At 45.2% G+C, this 15,752-nt stretch overlaps 1 protein-coding gene across 1 annotated transcript; it reads right to left on the bottom strand.

Annotated features, from left to right (window-relative positions):
- Positions 1-537: 537 nt before the first annotated feature.
- On the bottom strand, positions 538-9,111 carry LOC139372699 (testis and ovary specific TOPAZ 1). The gene is made up of 14 exons (XM_071112488.1): positions 9,052-9,111; positions 8,820-8,903; positions 8,466-8,529; positions 8,139-8,290; positions 6,816-6,905; positions 6,399-6,526; positions 5,792-5,852; positions 5,528-5,699; positions 4,533-4,639; positions 4,248-4,413; positions 3,963-4,115; positions 2,157-2,360; positions 1,864-2,047; positions 538-1,751 (listed from the first exon to the last, which is right to left on the bottom strand). Exons 2-14 carry the CDS (start codon positions 8,880-8,882, stop codon positions 1,550-1,552), a joined length of 1,746 nt encoding a protein of 581 aa, XP_070968589.1. The 5' UTR covers positions 8,883-8,903; positions 9,052-9,111; the 3' UTR covers positions 538-1,549.
- Between the last annotated feature and the right edge of the window lie 6,641 nt (positions 9,112-15,752).

Raw genomic sequence — 15,752 nt, 5'->3', positions numbered from 1 at the left:
GATGAAGAGTAATGGAACCAGCAGAGCCCTGGGGGATACCCTATACAACTACAGCGGAGTCTGAGGTGTAGCCATTGAGGGAGATGTAGTGGGTCTGTTTTGTGAGGTATGATAAAAAGGTAGGAGCAGTCAGAGCACATACACAGGTGACTCCTGCAAGGGTTAAACCCACGACTTTGGCATTGCTAGGTCCTTTCCCCTTATCAACTGAGCCACATCTTGCCTGATGACTCACCCTGAATTGAATTCCGCTGTTCTATTAAAGACTGCAACATACGTTCAGCGATTGGCTCATCTCTAACAAATCAAGAGTATCAAAATTGATAAGGTCGTCGTCAAATAGGCTGGCTCTGGCCCAGCCCGTCAGTTTCTGGGACCAATCAGAACACTCAGAATATGTTCACATTTTAAAAATTGTAGGAGATGGAGGCAAAACCAGACTCCTCGTGGACATCAGTTTGTCTAGAGTGATGTGGATGGATAAGCCAGGCAAGAGCCACACGAACACATTATTGATAATACACACAAAAACATAAGTCAGTCAGTAGTAGTTTATTTTTCCATTAAGAAATACAAAATAAGACTAAAACTAAATAGAAGCTTCTAGACTGTTGTTCCAGAAAACAATGTGTTTTACACAACCAAACATATCTACAGTAGAAGATGCTGAAATACTGTTCATCGCTAGAACCGGCGATAGACTTAGAACCAGGTTCTCGACAATCACTTTGAAGAATGAGAAAAATTGAATGATTTTGCACTGGAAAAGGAAACAAATAGGAATGTAAAGAAATCAGGGAAATCGTAAATTAGGTTAGACCATTAGGTTAACTGGGATCAAAATGTCTGTGTCTCAAAATCAGTGAGATCATAGTTTTGGGACACGCTTGCTTTCTTTACAATAATAATAGTACTGTTGTGAATTTATTCCATTAAAATGTAGCAATACTGAAAGAGCTGACTGACAAAATAATACATTTTAGGCTTTTAAATCTGCCTAGAAACAAATGCTAAGGAAAATAAACATTTTCTGAAACAAACCTTGTAGTCAAGTATGAATTGGTACCCAGTTCAATACCGACATTCTTTCATCTTTTTTTAATTTCTTACAAAACAGTAAAATTCAAAAATTGTTCAAGTGCCTCAGAACTGTGCAACAAAAAGTGTTTAAAGACAATTAAGCTAAATCAAGCTAAAATTAGAGAACTTTCAAATAAACCACATTTTTCAAACAAAATCTAGTCAAAGCCAAACAAACTTGGAAAGTTCTTCGTACTTTCTCGCCTCCATTCAACATTTCCTTTAAATTAAAACGACTTACAATGAAAAACTCAACATACAATTAAGTTTAGTAAAAAACTCAAACAATTATATGCAGTTCTGATAGTCTTTTCTTGATATAAATCCCTTGATCAGATCAGCCTGTAAAGTCTAGATGCTGCAGGTTAAACTTCGAAGAGTGTCTCACACACGGCCATGGAAGTGTTCAGTACAACCTTGTCCTGTTCCAAACCTTCCTGGTATTCCCAGGATGGGAACGCTTTTATTTTTAGGAATGTGTCCAGACCTCGTTGGCCCAGGTGTGGTTGTGTCGGAGCCAGCGGCGTGCGGTGTGTGTGTCGACCGTGAACAGCTGTTCCTGACAGGAGTTGACCGCTGTATAGTGGACGGTCAGTTTAGGGTTGGGGACAATCGCTGCCGAGAGGAGGCGACTGCCTGCCGCCAAGTACTCACTCTCACGGTCCCCTGTTCTGTAGAGGGCGAGAGAACCATTAGTATGTATAGTCAACTGCCAGTAGTAGACATTCACTTTCAGTCTCCAGTCCTACAGGAAAACGCATGTATGCGCGCACGCACACACACCTCTTGAGTGTGATGATGATGGACTGTGGTGTGCCTGTTGTGTTGAGGATGGCTGTAGCATTGAAGGTGAGGACCATCTCAAAGGCCAGAGCTATCTCCATCTCCCCCAGGGAACAGGGAACGGTCAGTGCTAGAGAGCCTGGCACGGACTTCACACCAGGGTAATAGCCTAGACACAGGGCCTCTGAAACACACACGTCGCTCTCAAACTACAGTGTTTCCTAATAAAAAAAATACCAATCTTATTTTTGATAGATAAGCATGTTTTATTATCTAGTAAGTAATGGACTCACGTTTGAAGAGAGCTCTGGCCCGTAGCCAGATGTTTTGCTTGCCCAGTTTGTGCAGCAGAGTGTGCAGCAGAGGAGGGTCCACAGCCAGGCTCTTAGACAACATGAAACCCAGCGTGTCTGAGGCCACAGTCACAGTTTGTCTGTCGACACATGACTTGAGGTGACTGTTGAACAGACAGCCGTATATGGAGATGTCTGCTAGGTCTGGGGGAGGGTCACACACACACACACGGTTAGTAACATCATAAATAAATATGCAACTCACTGGTACCTTTTGGGCCAAATACACTACCAGTCAAAAGTTTAAGAACACCTACTCATTCAAGCGTTTTTTTTTCTTTTTTTTCTCCATTGTAGAATAATAGTGGAGATATCAAAACTATGAAATAGCACATGGAATCATGTAAAGAATCATGTAGTAACCAAAAAAAATGATTTTTTTTTTTACATCAAAATATATTTTATATTTGAGATTCTTCAAAGTAGCCACCCTTTGCCTTGATGACAGCTTTGCACACTTGGCATTCGCTCAACCAGCTTCATGAGGTGGTCACCTGGAATGCATTTCAATTAACAGGTATGCCATGTTAAAAGTTACATTTCTGGAATTTATTTCCTTTAATGCGTTTGAGCCAATCACTTGTGTTGTGACATGGTAGGGGTGGTATACAGAAGACAGCCCTCCTTGGTAAAAGACCAAGTAAGGAAAGAGAAAATGACAGTCCATTACTAAGACATGAACGTCAGTCAATATAAAACATTTCAAGAACGCTGAAAGTGCAGACGCAAAAACCATCCAGGGCTATGATGAAACTGGCTCTCATGAGGACCGCCACAAGAATGGAAGACCCAGTGTTACCTCTGCTGCAGAGGACAAGTTCATTAGAGTTACCAGCCTCAGAAATTACAGCCCAAATAAATGTGTCAGGTGTTCAAGTAACAGACAACAACTGTTCAGAGGAGACGGTGTCAAATTGCTGCAAAGAAACCACTACTTAATGATACCAATAAGAAGAAGAGACTTGCTTGGTCCAAGAAACACAAGCAATGGACATTAGACCCGTGGATATCTTTCCTTTGGTCTGGAGTCCTAATAGGAGATTTTTGGTGCCAACTGCCAAAACAGATGCTGTGTGGCTGAACGGATGATCCCGGCATGTGTATTTCCCACCGTAAAGCATGGAGGTGGTGTGGGGGTGCTCTGCTGGGGACACTGATTTATTTGGGCTTAGTGGGAATATCTTTTTTTTTCTTCCACAGGACAATGACCCAACAACTTCAGGCTGTGTAAGGGCAAGTTGACCAAGGAGAGTGATTTTGTATTTATTTCACCTTTATTTAACCAGGTAGGCTAGTTGAGAACAAGTGCTCATTTACAACTGCGACCTGGCCAAGATAAAGGAGTGATGGTGCTGCATCAGATAACCTGGGCTCCACAATCACCCGACCTCAACCCAATTGAGATGTTTTGGGATGAGTTGGACCGCAGAGTGAAGGAAAAGCAGCAAAGTGCTCAGCATATATGGGAACTCCTTCAAGACTGTTGGAAAAGCATTCCAGGTGAAGCTGGTTGAGAGAATGCCAAGAGTGCAAAGCTGTCAAGGCAACGGGTGGCTATTTGAAGAACGTCAAATATATTTAGAATTTTAAAACACTTATTTGGTTACTAGATCATTCCATGTGTGTTTATGTCTTCACTATTATTCTATAATATAGAAAATAGTCAAAATAAAAACCCTTGAATGAGTAGGTGTTCCAAAGCTTTTTACCAGTAGTGTAGGTTGGTGAGACAGTTGGGGTGTGTACCTGCAGGTTCCTTAAGACCAGGCAGGTTAGTGAGGACCTCCAGTGTGTCTCTGTGGGATGTTATCTCAGCCAGTCGAACCAGAACAGTTGTTCTCTCCGCTACGTCCTCCACCGAACACGGCCACACACACGAACTCAGGAACCACTCGTTATCTACAAGACACACCAGAGGTCTCAAATATCAAACACATACCTTGTTCAATCACTTGAAACTTGGTTTCCTGTGTGTGTGTGTGTTACATGTTTACATTGGAGTGTGTGAGTGTGAGACAGTGCATTCGTTACCTCGGAGTGTATTGAGTGCCCCCTCAACACTGTCGCTCCTAAGGAAAAGTTCTGTAGCTATTGTGATCAGGTGACAGCGAGAAGCTCCATCCTCGTTACCGAACAGTCCCTTCAGAGTGGAGTAGTTTACCTTTAACCTGGATAACACATCCACCAGCCTCCGGCCCTTCACAGACAGAGAGAGAACACATACGACCTGCATCAGACTCGCATACACACCAATATTACAGACCACATCAGCTACACCAGCCTTTGATCCAGTGTGAGAGAGAGAAACACAGTTACCTTGGCCCATTGTTGTGTCTTGTGGTATCTGAACATCAGAGAGACTCCTATTCTCCCCAAGAAGCTCTTGATCAGACCATCATCCCAGTCCTCTGTCTCCTGGTACACTGGAACAGAGAAGAAAACTATAAAAACACAACAATTAACAATTTTACTGAGTTACAGTTCATAAGGAAATCAGTCAATTGAAATCATTACATTAGGCCCTAATCTATGGAGTTCACATGACTGGGAAGGGGCACAGCCATGGGTTGGCATAGGCCCACCCACTTGGGAGCCAGGACCAGCCAATCAGAATACGTTATTCCCCACAAAAGGGCGTTTTTTTACAGACAGAAATTCTCCTTAGTTTCATCAGCTGTTCGGGTGGTTGGTCTCAGACGATCCCGCAGGTGAAGAAGCCGGATGTGGAGGTCCTGGGCTGGCGTGGTTACACGTGGTCTGTGATTGTGAGACCAGTTGGACGTACTGGAAAATCTCTAAAACGACGCTGGAGGCAGCTTATATAGAGAAATAAACATTCAATTCTATAGCAACAGTTCTGGTGGACATTCCTGCAGTCAGCATGACAATTGCACACACCCTCAAAACTTGAGATATCTGTGGCATTGTGCCGTGTTAAAATTGTACATTTTAAAGTGGCCTTTTATTGTCCCCAGCACAAGGTGCACCTGTGTAATGAACATGCTTTTTAATATGCCACACCTGTTAGGTGGATGGATTATCTTCTCCTATGCCAAATGTTCACTAACATGGATGTGATGTTCACAGCAATTGGAGAAATCCATTTTTTGTGCATTTGGAACATTTCTGGGATCTTTTATTTCAGCTCATGAAACCAACACTGCATGTTGTGTTTATATTTTTGTTCAGTATAATATCATCCCAGTCCTAGGTCTCCTGGTACACTGAAACAGAAACAACAAACTAATACACACTTATTCATTCATTCATTATCAATGCTCAAAGACCTGTCTATCTCTGTAGTGTCTCACCTGTCTCAGTGAAGGAGGCGAAGGGCAGGGCCAGTCTGTCTTTGTCCCCCTCGAGCAGCGCTATGGCAACGCAGCCGCTGAAGTGCTGTAAGTCGACAAGGCTTCTGTGGGAGTGGCATATGGAGCGGAAGACTACACCCAACCTCCCCCAGTCCTCCTGCTGGGAACACAACTAGAAGGAGGGAAAGGAAGGAGAGAGAGAAATGTGCCAAAATGATTACATTTAGATCAAACAAGCAACAGAACTAGGAGAAAATACCTCACCTCCACGAGAGCATGGGCCAGACTCAGCGCTTCAGGAGTGGGAGCGTCGGTGTTCATCGACCTGGAGTGATGGACAAGTCAAACAGCCAATCAACCAACACCAATGACAAGATAAAAACATGGGCTGCGATCAGTACGAAAAAACAATGTGCAATGTTAAAATCAACAGAAACAGTACTGTACGACCAAGTTCAATAACAGTATGATTATATGGCGGCCTAGAGATCGTATAATGCACGAGTTTTGCCATTTCTCATTGCCACACCCACATTGAGCAGACTAACATCCTGTCCAGAGGGTGTACTTGTACAACAAGCGGTTTCATGCTACAGAAACAGGAGATCTTCTCCTATGAGCCGAAGGCTACTTAGTTTATATTGATCTTGCGACACCTCGCCACACCCCACCAAACGTGCCTCAAAGACTTTTGAAGAAGGGTGCACACCGTTTTGGGGAAACGTCACTTTCAGTACAAACCATCACGCAACGTAGTTGAATCGAATTGAACGCACCCATGGGTTTCTCAGCCAGTACCAAAACAGCTCCTAAAACAGGCTTGGGTTGCCAGGTACAGGACTGACCCGAAGGTGTGTGTAAGATGACTCACCTGTGGTTGCCAGGTTTAGTTGTGTAATTCTCAGGTGAGTCTGCTGGGTGGTATTGTGGCGACTGAAGGAACATGTGTAGGACACGCTCACATTGGTCCACATTTAACCCCAAGCCTGCATCCACCATCTGAACTCACACCATTTAGATCAGCAGGGTCACACGCTTTACTTAAAACAAATAAAACTGACAAACAACAAGTCAGCTTCAGTGCACACACACCAGAGGAGGCTGGTGGGAGGAGCTATAGGACAAAAGGCTCATTGTAATGACTAGAATAAATGGAATGAAGTCAAAACAAAGTTTCTATATGTTTGATACCATTCAATTTATTCCATTCCAGCCATTACAATGAGCCTTTCCTCCCTATAGCTTATCACACAATCCTCCACTGACAGAGACACATACACCTTAGTACCTTAGAGGTGAGTTGAATGAGTTCAGGTAAGATGGATTGGTCTCTCTCTCCCACATAGTCAAACAGAGCCAGGAGAAACGCTGGACTGGGCTAGATGGGGGAGAGGGACAGTCAAATTATAACCTTAACTGGCACATTCCTTTTGTGAAGCGCTGCCAGGAACTAGTACTGAACGATGGCGAGTGGTGGGGGTCGATCCTCCATCATAGTTTAAATCTCCAGTTTGGGAACATTTTGGCTTCACAGTAGATTACAATGGCGATGGACAGAGAGTTGCTGATAAAATATTAACAGTATGTCACCACTGCTCAACGCGAATAGCCTATGCAGTGGCGCAAGTAGCTTGTCAGCCAATCACAAGTCATCAAAACGGCGCTATAGTCAGAGCCTCCGCATGCTGCAAAGCAAGTAAGGAGATTATGTAATCAAAGGCAATTGTTGACTTAAATGAAACTATTATGCCACAAACGAGTCAACAGGTAGGCTGCTACCTAATCTAAATGGAGGTGTTGTTTTTAACGGTAGGACAGGGAGAAAAGCACATGCAGCCTCAATTAGCCATACTAGCTAAATTAGCCAACTTGCTTTCTCAGTTTGATGCAGCCAAGACAGGTACTACTTAATCATATTGGATGATAAATACACTCAGTTATTTTACTAGCGTGACTCAGCTTGGTTGGTTGCTCTCCCTCCTCCTCGCTCCCTGTGTACACACACAGCAAGGCCCCTCCGTCGCCTGCTAGAGCGTGTCTCCCTCGCACATTACCATCTCTGGTTATTAAAGTAGCTAACAAATATACTTTGCTGCTGCTTCCCTCAATCAAATCAGACCGTGTCTGGACCAGACCAGGTCTACGCGGAACTGGCCTAGTTGTCTTTGGGTCTTTTCGGAACGGGATTCTATAATTTATTTATTTTTGCATATTGGGTCCAGGTGGGAAATCCCCAGGTCCATGAAGACCTCTACTTGAGAGGCCCAACATAATAATCCGTGTCACAACAGAGAATCAAATCAAACTTTGCCACGTGCCGAATACAACAGGTGTGGACTTTACAGTGAAATGCTTACTTATTAGCCCTTTCCCTACAATGCAGAGGTCAAAAGTAAGACAAATTCTAACATCTTTAACAGAAATAGTAACACAAAATTACAATGAGGCTATAAACAATACAAGGAGTACCGGCACCGAGTCAATGTGCAGGGGTACGAGGTAGTTGAGGTACTATGTACATGTAGGTTTGGGGTAAAAGTGACTACGCAATCAGGATGGATAATAAACAGAGTAGCAGCAGTGTGTGTGTGTAGTTTGTGTGTGTTCGTACCAGTATGTTGTGGGCGGTGCTGACCTGCAGCACCGTGATGATGTCAGACAGAAAGCCAGCTTTGAGCAGAGCGGCCAGGAGAGAATTCAGGACCAGAGGGGTGTGGTAGACACCTGGACGACTGAACTGGTAGTACGACGTAAACACTGACACTGAAGGGAGAGGTGGACGGAGGTGTGAAAGGAGAGAGAAGGGACACGGACCGTAAGCGAGAGCAGGAGAGTGAAGCGTGTCAAAGAACCATCCATCTGTGTTGTTCATGCATCTACCTCAGTCAGATATGTCTGAGGAGCAATCAGCACTACAATTTAATCAAAACACACTAACCTGCCCTCTGCAGACAGACAGGGTTGGAAGACCTGACAAACCTCAGCACCGTCTCCACACAGAACTAAAAGAAAATAAAACGCATGAAATAGTCAAGACATAGCGCTCAGCAATCTTCACATGGAAAGAATTCACAGGTCAACCAACAGACACCATCATATCCATTAAGCCTTCCACTTGACATGAACATTATCAAAGATCAAGTTCTTAACCACAAGCAGAGGGTGCTTGCTACATCAGCAGTGCTACCAATTTGGACTACAGCTCAATTTATTTTCCATAGCTAAATGTTTTTGCTACGGTGCACCCTAATGAAGAGGACCCAGGTGGTTGTTGGAGGCAGTAGCAGCCTACCTTCTCGTCTCCTCTCTTGGGCACATGGAGGAACCAACAGGTCTTATGGAAACAGTCCGACATGCTGAAATAGTACTTGCAATACTGAGGGAGGAGAGAGGGAATGGAGGAGAGGAGGGAGGAGAGAGGGAATTCATCAAATCTGTTTGTTTTTTTATGGATAACTAGGACAATTCATAAAAGTATATTTGTATAAAGACAAATATAAGTAGTTTTATTATGAGGTAGTTACACTGTCAAATTGTCTTTGAGGGCCGGTGTCTGCTGCCGCTGGGTCTTTACATGAGGTTGTATGTCCTGTGGAACGACATGAGTCACATCAAAGCTGTACAGATACAAGTTTTCATTATGTATTGTGGATGTTGTGTGTCTTCCCCCTCACCGTTGCACCAGGAGTCTCCAGTCATCAGATAAGGCAGTGTGCTCTTAAATGAGTTCAGAGACTGGATGGCCTGGGCCCTGCAACACAACTTAATCATCATTCTCCTTCACCCCTGAACCATCATTGCCACCACTACCCTTCTCAAACATCATCATCTCTCTGATAGAAGTGCAGTGGTATGAAAGGAGGTCTTGATGAACAGTACTACTGCAGACAGAGCAGTAGAGGTGTAGTGTTGGAGTAGGCCTACATGGTGTATTGTATTAGTCAGTGGAAGTAATATACCTCTCAGAGATCTCTGCCTTCATAGGACTGTAGTTGTAGTCAGTTCCACCCTGCTCAAACACACAATACAGCAATGTCACAATTGTACTTATTCAAAAGCAGTTTGTTTCCTCAATCATGGTTTATGCTATGAGCATCTCTCTCTCTGCATATATAGATCTGTAAATTGTAGATCCTCACCATAGTGCAAGTCAGCTTATACTGCATATTCTGTATCCTGACTATGTGTTTGTAATCTGTTAATACAATGTCTATTGCTGGCAGCACCTATTCACTGAGTCAAATTCTGCACATTGGTAAATGTACTTGGTGAATAAAGTGATTGTGATGCTATGAGCTGACCTGGTCTGGATGTAACGCGTGGACAGTAGGGGGCCAGCTGTTGCTGTGGACCAGGGCAGGCTTAGGGTTGGAGCTGGCAACAGGTCTCCAAGATCGTCCTGCACTCTCCTCATCTAAACACAACACACACATTACAACAGGTTTACACTATCATCTCATATTAAAAGGTCATTATTGACCGACAAAAATAGATTTATCAGAATTTCACACTAGTTGGTTTTCAGTCTTTCCATAGTTTATATTGTGACTGTGTGTGTGTGTACACACACACACACACACACACACACACCCTTTCAGAGGCACAAACCTTTAAAGTGGATAATTCTTCTCTGGTCAGTCTTAAAACCAGGCCCATCTGTATCCGTGGTGGAGCTAGAAGACAAAACAGAGAGAGAGCATTTTCAAAGTCCTGCATAAGAGGTAGCTAACAAATTCAAACTTAAAACGATCATACCTTTTCTCAGTGGCCCATGAGGGACCTGCACCCGTGAGTAGTAGGGCTCTCCCTGCCCCAATGGTGGTTCTGGCTCTAGGGGCCCTTCGTCCCCTGGTTGACCCCAGCATGGGTTCACTGTCCTGAGGCAAGCTGCCAAACAGCTCTGGGTCATCCAGGAGAACATCCACAAGCAGGATGTCCTGCTCGTAGGCTGTGAACTCATCCAAGAAGTGAGCTTTGGGGTCACTAGCCAGCTTGACTTTTGACCCTGCCCTAACTTCTACTTCCTGGTGTCGAGTGTGTGACCCGGAAGAGGAAGGAGTGCCGGCTTCCTGGTTCTCAGACGTGACCTTAATACAGGAGGTGGACTGATTATGATGATCGACATCATCTTCACCAATACAGGGCTGGGTTCTAACAGGCTCTAGTGTCCTATCTCCATAAGACTGTGATTGCCCCTCTTCACCACATGTACCATCATCTTCATCAGTGGAGGATGCCTGGGCCTGTGTTCCAACACCTACTGCACAGGACAACTTCTCTTTCTGGTCTACAAAGTCATCATCCTCTTCTGAGTAGCTCTGTGTTTGCAGCATCAGGCGTGTTATGCACAGCATTGGTGTTTGACCTCCAAGAATCCCAGGGGCGAGGTTACTGATCGTGGCCACCACAGCCTCTCCCTCTTTAGGGTTGCCAAGCGACGAGACCCCCTGTGTGCTCTTCTGCTCTGGACGCTTCTGCTCCTGCTTCTCTGGACTGGAGGACTCACTGCCTGGTAAAACCAAAACCTTCAGTTCTCCACTCGCAGACGCCTCTCCTTTCATTTCATCTCCCTCTCTGCTCTGCACCTCCACTCCCTCTGCCTTTCTTTTTTCTTGAGGCAGAAGTGAGGAGCTGGATGAGAGAAAGGAGGATTCAGCTGAAAGACAGGAGAAATCTGGTGGAAGAGGGGATGACTCTGCTGAGTGAAAGGAGTCTGAGTGAGACGTGTCTGTCTTACTGTCCACAGCTGATGGGGAGGAGGTTGCATTGAACATAGACTCACCTTCATCCTTCCTCCGAGGGGAGGAGGGTGGTGGGGATGTCTCTATGTTTTGGGATGCAGATGAGAACAGCAGAAAGGCGGCAGTGGCTATGTCACTACCGACGCCTATAGGAGTGGGGGTGGAGGCTGTCTCACCGCCGCCACTGACTTTAGCTGGAGGGAAGGTTGAGACAGAGTCAGTTTTGCGTGGAGAGAGGCAAGAAACAGTGTCTGTGTCAGTTTGAGAAAGGTTGGAGGAAACTGAAAGAATTGGATCAGTTTCACTGTGGTTATTGGGTGGGGTGAGGAGGGTGGAGATGGTGGGAGCTTTAGGTGGAGGGGAGATGGAAGCTTTGTTGCAATGGAGACCCCTAGTTCGGAGTTGGGACTGTGGCTTCTTGTGACAGAGAGGATGAGATGGGTACACCTTGCTTGAAGTGTCAGGAGAGAGTGAACACTGGGTCACGCTCTCATCCTCTTCTCCTCCTTCTCTTCCATTGCTCATGTCTTTCTCTTCCATCATGTTTCCCTCTCCCTTCATCCCATTCCTATGAGCATAGACCTGGTAGCTTGTCTGTGGACTGTATTCAGTGAGTGTACAGTGAGAGGTGAGAACTCTGGTTCTCTCAGCCCTCACCAGTGAGTCTCCATATCCGTTCACCAAGGCTCCATTAACACAGCCCACAGCTGATGACACAGACTCCGCTGGGGGTGTCAGTGGTCCATTTGCGTTGAGGACTGATGATGTCACAGAGAGTGATTGTGCAGAATCAGGTTTGGGGAAGGGCCAGGAGAGGTAGGTGCGTGCACAGGACAGATGCAGCCTCTTGATGTAGGCCACCACTCTACGACAGGAGAACAGGTCTTGGTCCTCAGTGTCGCTGTCAGAGGGGTGGTCTACTCCCACTCCGTTCTCCACGGACCAGGGAGACAGCGTCCCGTTGGCAGGGGACTCCAGTGACCTGTCACCTCCCCCAGGCCCTCCCCTCCAGCCTCCATCCTGTGTCATAAAGTGGTGCGATCTCACAGGAGCATCTGTAACGTTGCTATGACTACGACTGACATGACTTGTGTGTAAATGCGGCGGGACGTCACATGGCATCTCAGACCACGTCCCTCTGTCTTCAAGGGAAGCAATAGCTATCCCAGGATCCAGTTCTGGTTCACTTGGACTAGAATGTTTTTTCTCCATTAGGTGTCCGTGGACATAACCCAATCTCATCCTCTTAGCGACTGGCTTTCCTGTTTCTACGTCATCACTTCCTGTTCCAGAGTCTTCAAGAATGCCTCTGTCATGCGTTCCAGCCCCGCTTGACCCCCTGCTCACCTGCTGCTTACCTAGTGAGAGACAAGCAAAACCATTGGTGGAGGCTTCAGACATCCCACGATCCGAGGCAGCGAGAGATGCAGAACGATTTGACTCAGTCAATCTGTGCGCCCCCGTGTGCATGCACTGGTGAATTTCAGTCTGCGTCAAAAGCTGACCATTCTTCCCACACTGAGAACAGTGATGCAACTTCTTTCTACTAATGCGCTCCCAGGTCGTCTCACTCCCATGGCTCCCTCTGCTGCAACAACTAGGCCCTAACAGACCAACTTTTCTCCGATAGTCCCACTTGAAACAATGCACTACTTTGGAAGTCAGGAGTTGGGCCGGCAGCAGACAGGAAAAGACCCCAACCGAGACGTCACATACTTGAGCTACATCGCAGAGCTTGACCTTGGGGTACCTCCCTATCCAGATCACCAGCTTCTTGGGGGCCTTAATGGTGGAGGTGAAATTCTTCCTGGTTTTAACCCTGACCTTAGGCTGCTCAAGCCCTACTACTCTGCTGAGGACGCTGGCCCTGCCTCTGCCTGTCACTCCAACTGGCTCAACCCTGGTCAGCTTCCTTCTCTTAGGGGGCGTGTATTTAATTTCTCCACACAGGGCGCAGCACAAGGTTTTGGCCACTCTCCTGACTGACCGCTGTGGACAGGATGGCGAGCTGAGAGGGGGTTTGGGGCGATGGCGTGTAACAATGGGACTCCTATCAATATCTGGAAGCGGAGATGAACACCGTCAGTTGATCTAAGTTATTTTAAGCCAACTATGGGTGTATCTCAATAGTTTCAACTGGCTTCCTCTCCTTGACTCCTCTCCTTCATTTAACTTCACTAGAATATTTAGAACAGGAAAAGGCCTACACTTGTCCAGTTTTTTGACGTCAGTGCAAATTAAGGGAAGGAGACAAGGGGGGAAACCGGAGATGAAGGAAGGAAAGGAGACGAGGGGAGGAAGTAAATTACCACTATTGAGTTGCAACCTATCAGCTAAGTAGTCTGAAAATGCATCTACTTCAACCAACGACATATAAACCCTGGATTGCTGATGCTATGCAGCAACCGGTTGATGCTATGAAGTAACCAGTTGGCCATATTGGCACTCCAGGAGAAGCAGCCCTCCATAGGAATTAACGGAATTCTATATTATTTCAATTAACTGTTTCAAGGACAAAATGACATACGTATTTTTGTTGTAGTGGGGACAGTAACATTAGCACTCTAATAAAATATATTTATTTTTTAAATAAATTTTGTTTTTATGTTTAGCTCACATAATATAATTTAAAAGTATGCATTAAGGTGTAATAGAATAAACGTGTCAGAAAAGGAGACATTGTAGAGTTGTGCCAAGATGGCTGTGAGGTGGCTTCAATACAGCGCCCCCTGTCAATCATCCAGGGTTTATACAGACTTCAACTCAGTTTTAGCATAAATAACGTGGAGATTAATTGGAAATCTAGCGTACATCAGTTACAATCGATTGAAAATCAGGCTCAAACGTCATAAAAGTTAACTAGATCGCTTTTCATGGGTTGATTGGTCAAAGCTGAATTACCTCTACAGACTTCTCAATGCATTAATACAAATTCATGCAACTTTAAAGCTATCTAGCCATGTGAAATAAATGCCTGCTAGTCATCAACTGTCTCCTGGGAAGCTAGAAATGCAGACTGCGTGGAGCACAGCATTCATAATGTAATTTTGGTCGACAATGTAACAGACATTTCAGAAGCAATAGCTGAGCTTGCCTCAACAGTGACGTGTCATTCATTGCCACAAGTGGAGTTAGCGCCAGAGTGAGCGGTACTGATTACAAGCCAGCTAGTTAGCTTAAATGCTAGTGGGCTAGCTAGCTATACCTAGCATGTTGAGGCAGGCTAGCTTGCATACGAAACCAGTCAATCACATTATCGATGCAGTGCTCCATTCAATACGATAAAATTGTAAAACATGTATCTTACTTGAAATCCCATTAAGTAGGGAGATTGCCTTTTTTACGGCGTGGCCAGCATCCCCTTCGGTAGATTCTGCACCTCCTCGTTCTGTCCCTGCACTTGTTGCAGATCGTAAGTTCTCAACTTCAAACTTTCCTTCGCAAGTTTCAAAGCAGCACTCACCCGGTTATTGGTTATTTTTCGTGACTGCGCTGGAGACTGCTCTTCAACTGCCTTGTCTGACTAAACAAGAGACGTTCCTCCTGCGCTCTATTGATCGTGTTCTTCTCAGCACAGATTTTCTAGTTTTCTTGGCCAATGTCGCTGGAGACTTGCCAGCAGCAACATCTCGAGTATTGACAGCTGCACCGCACCGCACGCTCTCACTCTGGACTTCACCGATAGGTCGCTCTCTATGTAATAAGAAACGTGCCTAGTTTTTACCCTTGGAAATTGCTTGGTTAAAAGTATTGATTTTATCAGTCAGTTCGTTGGAGCCCTCACTGCCAAAGGACGCCGCGAACTGCAGCCTGCAACACAATTCTTTCTTATACCCCGCTGTCACCCTATTCGGCCTAGTTGCATATTTCCTTCTTGAGTGAGGTCCCCCGACTTTAGCCTGGACATATTTTCTTCTAGTATATGGCCCATCTACTTTCACCTCAAAATCATTCCCAGTGCTCAAATGCCCATTGTATTTAAAATAATGTATATTGGACAGCTCCATACCTTCACATGCAGTCAATGGTGTTGACCTCTGTTCCCCACTGTCTGCTGGCACCGCAATTTTTCCGACAGCTGTCTCACTCGCAAGGTGCCCCTTTTCTGCCCCCAAGTATGGGGGGAAATTATGATTTTCGGATTTCAAAACTGTGGATTCAGTGTACCCCAAAACAAAATCCTCCTTCGTTTTCAATTCGCTGTTTTCCTCGTTTTGTGAAGAGCATTCCAGAGTTTTCCTGATGCTGTTAGGATCGCCATGTGTATCGCCGGTTGGCGAGTACAACACTTTGAATGGCCGTCTCCTTCTGGGCACGCTTGGCAGTCCATTATTGCCTTCAACTTTCAGCACGCTTCGATTTAATCTGACCCTCCCGGTAGATGGGAGCATGGTCGCATTTCAGAGCTATTTTATCAGCGAACAGGAAAAATATTTTATTTGCACAGTTTTTTCTTAACGTTTTTGTCTGTCAATGCGTTATTA

Source organism: Oncorhynchus clarkii, chromosome 18 (genome assembly GCF_045791955.1).
Source record: "Oncorhynchus clarkii lewisi isolate Uvic-CL-2024 chromosome 18, UVic_Ocla_1.0, whole genome shotgun sequence".
Taxonomy (NCBI): Eukaryota; Metazoa; Chordata; class Actinopteri; order Salmoniformes; family Salmonidae; genus Oncorhynchus; species Oncorhynchus clarkii.
This window is presented reverse-complemented; position numbering and strand designations above follow the sequence as displayed.

What these genes read in the sequence shown, in the direction of transcription:
- LOC139372699 (XM_071112488.1), bottom strand. Translation starts at nt 8,882, where the DNA reads ATGTCGGACTGTTTCCATAAGACCTGTTGGTTCCTCCATGTGCCCAAG. An exon ending in GCACCGCCCACAACATACTG is followed by an intron (nt 6,906 to 8,138) that starts GTACGAACACAC and finishes TCCCCCATCTAG; the next exon opens with CCCAGTCCAGCGTTTCTCCT. An exon ending in TGGTCTTAAGGAACCTGCAG is followed by an intron (nt 2,361 to 3,962) that starts GTACACACCCCA and finishes ACCCTCCCCCAG; the next exon opens with ACCTAGCAGACATCTCCATA.